The 9,001-nt window shown below is 32.8% G+C and overlaps 1 protein-coding gene across 1 annotated transcript; it reads right to left on the bottom strand.

Moving 5' to 3' along the window:
• Nucleotides 1–753: 753 nt before the first annotated feature.
• On the bottom strand, nucleotides 754–8,749 carry LOC135959013 (uncharacterized). The gene is made up of 9 exons (XM_065509998.1): nucleotides 7,361–8,749; nucleotides 5,158–5,396; nucleotides 4,864–5,087; nucleotides 4,484–4,797; nucleotides 4,044–4,416; nucleotides 3,804–3,972; nucleotides 2,177–2,370; nucleotides 1,646–2,108; nucleotides 754–1,580 (listed from the first exon to the last, which is right to left on the bottom strand). The coding sequence occupies exons 1-9, from the start codon at nucleotides 8,445–8,447 to the stop codon at nucleotides 1,053–1,055; spliced, it is 3,591 nt and encodes a 1,196-aa protein (XP_065366070.1). The 5' UTR covers nucleotides 8,448–8,749; the 3' UTR covers nucleotides 754–1,052.
• Between the last annotated feature and the right edge of the window lie 252 nt (nucleotides 8,750–9,001).

The following is a 9,001-nucleotide window of genomic DNA, read 5'->3' as shown; positions in this document are numbered from 1 at the left end:
CAGTAATATTTTTTATTTATAGAAGGAGCTATCGGAACACTCATCTACAGTGATCAAAAGTCTGTTTGTCTTTAGTTATTTGTCGAATGTCAGAAACAATACAATTTTTGTGAGTTATTATTACTTATTTAAATTTGAAATTATGAACAATTTTAAGCAATTTAATAAAAATATATATGAACATTTATTCGTTTTATTCTACATAAATTTGTTCGAATTATTCGTTATTCGAAAATGACCATTTTTAAATTGTTCGAATAATTATTCGTAAGAAATTATTCGATTAATCGAACGGTCATTAGTCGAATGAATACCTAACTACCTACACTTCAGAAGACCCACAAACTTTGCCTTCTCTAGAAATGTTTGACGCAGTATCATGTAAATGCAAATCAACTCAAAAACACCATTGTAAAAAAATAAACTTAAGCCAATCAACTCCCCCAATAAGAATCAACTTTTCTAATTAAAAATTACTCAGAATCCGATCAAATATTTCAAAAAAAGTCTTAGGGCCATTATTACAACTTGCCGTTATAGTTAAAGGCAACTTTAAGCAACAGAAAAAGGTACCCTTAAAGGTAACTTTAACTATAACGGCAAATTGTAATAATGGCCCTTTCAATATTATTTTTTATAAGATATTTTAAAACTAAATTGAATAAAAACCCAACAAATTAATGTCTCTGATCAAATTTATTTTAAAAATCTTTAGATTTTAGATAATCTTCCAAACTGATCAAATTAGGGACATTACTGTTATTACAAAATTTTAATTATTTACCAATAATTTTGTTTAAATTTGATTATTTAAGAAGATGTTTATTTAAAAATCTTCTAAATTTAAATGACACCTAAAATCATATGAAATATATGTATAGTCACAAAAAAAAAAGGAATGAAAGAAACACATATTTACCTGGGGTTAGTACAAATTTTGATGTATTAATATATGAAAGGTCAGTCAATATATTTCCTTCGGTCTATGATATGGAATTGAATGGATGTCTTTTATTTTTAGATGTGGAAGGGAAAAAGGTAACCAAAAAAAGTTAATCATCTGATAAGGGTCTTCGACGACGTCTATATGGTAAAGAATCCTCTTCAGCGGGTTTTTTCTCTACGGGCGGTGGTGATGGTGGTGGGGGCGTTTCAGGTCGTTTCTTTACTTCCTCAGCTTCACTGATTTCTTCTTCCTCCTCATCTTCTTCCACCACCTCCACCTCTTCTTCCACCTCTACCTCTCCTTCCTCCTTTATTGTGGTGGTCGTTTCTTTTGCCGGTACTTCTGTGGAACTACGTCGTCTTGTTAAATACTTTTGTTCTTCTTCTTCAGGATCTGAACCCCAAATAGTGTCGGGAGGTTCGGGTGTATCACTGGTAACATGTTCACTGGGTTCTTCGGAAGCCTCAGAGGGATCAGCACCCGAAATAGGTTCTTGTTCTTCAGACTCATGATGGGGACGTTCAATGAAAATGCGATTAACTAGCAAACGGCGTATATTTTGAGATGGTATATCGATAAGGAATGAAACTATAATGGTGCCTACAAAAATTTGAAACATTTCCTGGACATTAATCTGCATGAAATTACAAATACATTAGTAAGAAAATAATAGACAAATTCTTTTATTGTGAGACTTACCAAATCACTTATATGAAATTTATCAGATTCTTTTATTCCGGCCGTATTATACAAAACCACTATGTACATTACCAATTGCATGGGAAACACTAGTCTGGATATTATCAATATGGGTCTCGATGACAGCAGAAATCTTATAATGGAATTTTCACTTTTCGGAAACATGAATATAAACCAACATAAACTTAAACCAAATACCAGAGGACACCACGATGCGTAAGAGGCAGCATCAGAAGATGTGTAAATAAAATCTGTACGCATGCCAGCTGATGGTGACCACAAACACCAAAATATACCAAGACTTGCTAAAATCCAGCCGAATGGTATCATTTCGGGTGTTAAATCGATAATGCCCTGATTGGTTCTTTGGAAAATGCCAGCGCCTATGCCCAGAAGATAAGTGGTAGCTCGACTAATGGGCGATGAATACAATATATTGGCAGTGCGATAAAATTTGCTGACACTGTTTGGGGAATTAGCGTTAAGAGTAATGTTAGTGTAGTGTTTTAACATAATGATAATTTAACTTACTTTATACCATGAAATAATGTCATGGATAAATGTTCTTTATTTGTTCGAGAAAATCTAGCAGCTACGGACATTGCATGTAATGCTCCGTAGACAAAGAAACCAGCATCAGAGTCGGTGTAGAATAGCCATACTATGAGCGGTCCCAATATGTAAAGTTGCACCTCTAAAGCCAGTTGTATAGTCGATGGTGAGCACTTGAAATTATAGGGAAATTGATTGATTAATCGTTTTTCAGGAGAATGAAAGTTTCAATCCCATTTATCTCTTAAAAATTTGCTCTGAATCTAATCCAATGTTGCAGTAATACAAATTTGTTCAAATGTTCCAGCAAATAGTTGCTCAGAATCTGATCAAATTTACTAATAAATAATTGGTCAGAATCCGGTTAAATTTTCTAATAAAAAAGTTACTCAGAATCTTATCAACTTTTCTAGTAAAAAGTTACTCAGAATCTAATTAACTTTTCTAGTAAAAAGTTGCTCAAAATTTAATTAACTTTTCTAGTAAAAAGTTGCTCAGAATTTGATCAACTTTTCTAGTAAAAAGTTTCTCAGAATCTGATCTACTTTTATAGAAAAAAAAGTTTCTCAGAATCTGATCTACTTTTCTAGAAAAAAGTTTCTCACAATCTGATCTACTTTTCTAGAAAAAATTTTCTCACAATCTGCTCAACTTTTCTAGTAAAAAGTTGCTCAGAATCTGATCTATTTTTCTAGTAAAAAGTTGCTCAGAATCGGATCTACTTTTCCAGTAAAAAGTTTCTCACAATCTGATCTACTTTTCTAGAAAAAAGTTGCTCAGAATCTGATCTATTTTTCTAGAAAAAAGTTGCTCAGAATCTGATCTACTTTTCTAGAATAAAGTTGCTCAGAATCTTATTTACTTTTCTAGAAATAAGTTTCTCACAATCTGATCTACTTTTCTAGAAAAAAGTTTCTCACAATCTGATCTACTTTTCTAGAAAAAAGTTTCTCACAATCTGATCTACTTTTCTAGAAAAAAGTTTCTCACAATCTGATCAACTATTCTAGAAAAAATTCTCTCACAATCGGATCAACTTTTCTAGTAAAAGGTTTCTCACAATCTGATCAACTTTTTTAGTAAAAGGTTTCTCACAATCTGATCAACTTTTCTAGTAAAAGGTTTCTCAGAATCTGATCAACTTTTCTAATAAAAAGTTGCTCAGAATCTGATCGACTTATCTAGTAAAAAGTTGCTCAGAATCTGATCGACTTTTCTAGTAAAAAGTTGCTCAGAATCTGATCGACTTTTCTAGTAAAAAGTTGCTCAGAATCTGATCTCCTTTTCTAATAAAAAGTTGCTCAGAATCTAATCAACTTTTCTAATAAAAAGTTGCCAAAAATTTGATAAACTTTTTTAATAAAAAGTTGCTCAGAAACTGATAAACTATCAGAAGATGCTCAGAATCTGATCAACTTTTTTAATAAAAAGTTGTAACTTTTATAATAAAAAGTTGTTCAGAATCTGATAAACTTTTCTAATAAAAAGTTGCTCAGAATCTGATCAACTTTTCTAATAAAGTTGTTCAGAATCAGTAAATAGTTGCTAGAATCAGATAAACTTTTCTAATAAAAAGTTAGTTCTGTATTAAATCGTTTCCACTTACTGTTTCTTCAAAATCGATGGCATTTTGCAGACTCAACAAATTGCGCCACCACTGATCATCACATAAACGTGAATTTTGGCCAACGAGATTGGTCCACAAAGGACCCGAGCTCAAATAAGGTAAAATCCAAGTTTGAAAACAGATCAACAAATAAACGGTAGGCAAATATCTAAGAAGATATCCCAAAACGAAAATATTTTACCTCAAAATAATTACTTGTATAAATGCAATAATACCCACCGACTTAGTTTCGAACCCAAACGCTTCAACAAATGTATATATGACTTTTGTTCCATTTCCTCAGACAACTGGTAGGCCGACAAGAAACCGCTTATTAATAGTAAAATGTCAGCATAAATCATGGGTGAACGAATCAAAACACTCAAGGGATGGTCTAGCGTGCGCACGAGTTGATCACGATTTATTATTGGCATATGGCCAATCATTAAGAATTTCAAACACAAATACAACATAAAAGTGGCGGCAATTTTCAGCACGTGAAAGACAGGAAATTGTACATCATACGCGTCGGGGGCAAGTAAAATGGTGAAAGTACGTTGAGGAGAAAAAGATTTGAAAATTTCTAAAGCCAATTGATTGAGAGAAAGATTTTCTGCAAGAAGAGAAAAACAAAATGAATATACTAATGCATTTTATAAATGTTTTGTTTATTAAAATACCACTTGTTGGATCTTCTTCCGCACCCTCTTCTGTTTCGTTTTCCTTAGGAGACTCTTCTTCCCCTTCTGCTGGGGCTTCTGGTATTGTAGTTTCTTCAGGTTCTGTTTCGGTTTCTTCTTTTTCGGCCTCTTCACCGTTCAGTTCAGTTTTTTCTGCCGTTGATTCTTCGGGTGACTTTTCTAGTTTTTTCTTGATTTTTTCAATCAAATTTTTAATAATGTTTAATATTGTTTCCAAAATAGGTTTAATTAGACTCCAATGTTCCCACATTAAACTAGCTATAGCTAATAAAATCAATCCTGAAATATATAAACTGTAAAACGATAGTTATAGATTTCAAAATATTTAAAATGTCATCAGAAATCTTAAAACAACTTACAGTGTGGCACAAAACTTTTTATCTTTTTTCATTAGTTTTATAAATTTTTTACTATGTTTTACATAGCAATCATTATCATTGACTTCTGCATGAAATTCTATGCCGGTCGAGTTATACGCTTCTAGACTGGACTGCAGCATGTCTTGTACCACTTGACCGGAACAGCCACTGGGTACACAAATACCCCAATTAGCAACACCATAGCGGGGTATAAAATGACTGGGCTGCAAAATATTTATTAATAAAATAATGTTAAGGTATTATTTTTTATAATTTTAAAGTATTTTCACTTACATTTCCTAAATGACTATTGAATAATCCACGCCCATGTACCATATGCACTGGCACTTTAAGTTCCGTTATTCCCGCTTGTGTTTCTATGTGAGCCAAACAATATTTACCCCGTATACGGACCTGCTGGGAGGTACTAACTTTGACTATCGTTTTAATACCAGTGCACACATCAAAATCTCCAAATTGATTGATGTTGCCACGCAATAAGCCATTGCCAACTTTTCCAGTCGAGTCCAACACTAAATTATATTAGGCAATATTACTAAATTTGTTCCTTATTTATATAATAGCGATATTTTGATTACTATAAGATTGTTCAGATTATTTTTTATAAACTGTAATCTCTAGTCTAATTAACTTTTCCAGCTGGATACTTTTCTAGTAAAATTATGTTTAAAATGTTCTTGAAAACAAAATTAAAACTGTTTAGAATCTGGGGGGTTACTCTGTAATTATTTGCTCAGACTCTGATAAACTTTTTCATAAAAAGTTTTTCAGAATCCAGTAAAAAGTAGCTCAGACTCAAATCAACTTTCCAGTAAAAAGCTTCGCATAATATGGTCAACTTTTTCGGCAGTTCTAAGCAAATACAATAAACTTTTCAAGTAGAAATTTGTTTCGAATCTGATCAACTTTCCTAATTAAAAGTTGCTCAGAATCTGATCAACTTTTCTAGTAAAAAGTAGCTCAGAATCTGATCAACTTTTCTAGTAAAAAGTAGCTCAGAATCTGATCAACTTTTCTAGTAAAAAGTAGCTCAGAATCTGATCAACTTTTCTAGTAAAAAGTAGCTCAGAATCTGATCAACTTTTCTAGTAAAAAGTAGCTCAGAATCTGATCAACTTTTCTAGTAAAAAGTAGCTCAGAATCTGATCAACTTTTCTAGTAAAAAGTAGCTCAGAAACTGATCTACTTTTATAATAAAAAGTGGCTCAGAAACTGATCAATAAAAAGTTTTCTAATAAAAAGTTGCTCAGAATCTGATTAGTTTTTCTAATAAAAAGTTGCTCAGAATCTGATTAGTTTTTCTAGTATAAAGTTGATCGGACTCTGATCAGTTTTTCTAGTATAAAGTTGCTCAGAATCTGATCAGTTTTTCTAGTATAAAGTTGCTCAGAATCTGATCAACTTTTCTAGTAAAAAGTAGCTCAGAATCTGATCTAATTTTCTAGTAAAAAGTAGCTCAGAATCTGATCTGATCAACTTTTCTAGTAAAAAGTAGCTCAGAATCTGATCTGATCAACTTTTCTAGTAAAAAGTAGCTCAGAATCTGATCTGATCAACTTTTCTAGTAAAAAGTAGCTCAGAATCTGATCTGATCAACTTTTCTAGTAAAAAGTAGCTCAGAATCTGATCTGATCAACTTTTCTAGTAAAAAGTAGCTCAGAATCTGATCTGATCAACTTTTCTAGTAAAAAGTAGCTCAGAATCTGATCAACTTTTCTAGTAAAAAGTAGCTCAGAATCTGATCAACTTTTCTAGTAAAAAGTAGCTCAGAATCTGATCAACTTTTCTAGTAAAAAGTAGCTCAGAATCTGATCAACTTTTCTAGTAAAAAGTAGCTCAGAATCTGATCAACTTTTCTAGTAAAAAGTAGCTCAGAATCTGATCAACTTTTCTAGTAAAAAGTAGCTCAGAATCTGATCAACTTTTCTAGTAAAAAGTAGCTCAGAATCTGATCAACTTTTCTAGTAAAAAGTAGCTCAGAATCTGATCAACTTTTCTAGTAAAAAGTAGCTCAGAATCTGATCAACTTTTCTAGTAAAAAGTAGCTCAGAATCTGATCAACTTTTCTAGTAAAGAGTAGCTCAGAATCTGATCAACTTTTCTAGTAAAAAGTAGCTCAGAATCTGATCAACTTTTCTAGTAAAAGATTGCTCTGACTCTGATCAGTTTTTCTAGTATAAAGTTGATATGACTCTGATAAATTTTTCTAGTGAAAAGTTGCTCTGACTCAGATCATCTTTTCTAGTAAAATGTTGCTCGGACTCTGATCAACTTGTCTAGTAAAAAGTTGCTCAGACTTTGATAAACTTGTTCAGTAAAAAGTTGCACAGAATCTGTTAAACTTTTCCAGTAAAAAGTTCCAGTCTAATCAACTTTTCATGTAAAAATTTTATTTTCTAGTGGAAGGAACTTATAGTAAAAAATACCACTATTACATTTTTCTTTTAATTAAAACTATTTCTAAACCAATACTAACTTTGTAATGTCCATACTTTGTGACCCCTTAATTGACGTTGAAATATTTGAAGCTGTTGACGACAATCAGCATCTGAAACCTCCGAAGGATTGATAACAAAATTCGGTAGATTACGTATAAGTGTATCAAAGCTATCTTGGCTCATAGCCTCCTCGTAACTGGCATCATCCCCTCCACTACCACCTCCACCAGCACTAGTTTCAGAACGTTTTTTCGCCGATGATTTGGTTGTTGACGGTTTTGGCATACTTATCGGTTTAGGTGGTTTTCCTATGGGAAAAAGACTATTAAAAGGCCAACGATTGAAATAGTCAAGCCAATTTTCACCACTGCTGGCAGCCGTCGAAACATTGTCTTCTTCGGATTCAGTAGTGGCTGGTCTTAAACGTCCCGTTCTTTCGCCCAACCACATTAACCAATCAATAATGCCATTCGATTTAGTATCTTCTTTAGATTGATGTTCGCTGCTTTCTTTGGAACTCTTTCTACTACTTTTAACACTTTCTGCTGCTTCGTCACTACCACCACCAAACAGGCCACCAAAGATGTTACCAAAAAATGATTTTGATTTCTCTGTGCTAGACGTTTCCTCAGACAGTCTAGTAGTAGTAATTTTTTTCTCTGCTTTGCGAGCCCTTTTAAATTGAAATTCCTCTTCTTCGTCATCGTTGTTTTCACTATTTAGCGAGGCAGCACGATCACGCTGTGAATCATTCTCCTCTTCGTCGTCTTCATCACCGTTCTGGTCATCCGCCCTTTCGTTGGTGGCATTGTCATCAATCTCTTCGCCTGCCAGATTCTCATTAGTGTCATCATTGCCATCTTCTACATCACCATCATCCTCCTCATCATCCAGCTGTTCAATGCGTTCGATTTTATGAAATTTGAATTTCTTTTGCAGGGTATGTTTCTTGCTAATTTTTCGAAGATTGGCTGAGGCATCACCAGACACATCCTTTGCCTTACTATCATCTCCACCACCACCCCAACCGAACGATAGTTCATGAGAAGGTGGCAAAAATGCTAGAAATATCAACAGCAATATAAATATTAAACTCTTGCTATATTTCTGCGATCCCCTGGGCATTTTTCTTTTCACCACAATTAGTTCACTTTCATTGGTTGATTTTTATTTTAAAAATTATTTAAACATTTACTTTTAAAGAGTTTCGTTTTAACTTTACTGGTTACTACTATAAAATTATATAAATATTTGCTCTGAATTTGCACATAATTTTGAAAAATAAAATTTTTTTAAAAAATTCTTTTAGGCAAAAAAATTCTAAAAATATGCACTTATTTCGCGTATACAAAAAAAGTGTGTGTGTGTCTGCTTTTTGTGTCTTGTGTATTTGGTTTTTTTTTTGTTGTTCTTGATGACCGTTCGGTTCGAAATTATCGCTGTAACTGAAAATTACACTGTCTAATTTTCGCACAAGTTGTGCCAAAATATTGAACAAATGTTTATGTCAAAATCTTGTCAAAACTTTGTGTGTGTCTATGAGTGCATTTTGAAATTTCGAAAAACATTGTTGTCATTCAGTTTTGAGAGTACAAAGATGGGATATGAAACCAATGGTGAATAAATTTTTTTTAATGAATTCATTTTAAGGTGCATGTTTTGTATAACAATACGAATTC

The sequence above is a fragment of the Calliphora vicina genome, chromosome 4, assembly GCF_958450345.1.
Source record: "Calliphora vicina chromosome 4, idCalVici1.1, whole genome shotgun sequence".
Lineage (NCBI taxonomy): Eukaryota > Metazoa > Arthropoda > Insecta > Diptera > Calliphoridae > Calliphora > Calliphora vicina.
This window is presented reverse-complemented; position numbering and strand designations above follow the sequence as displayed.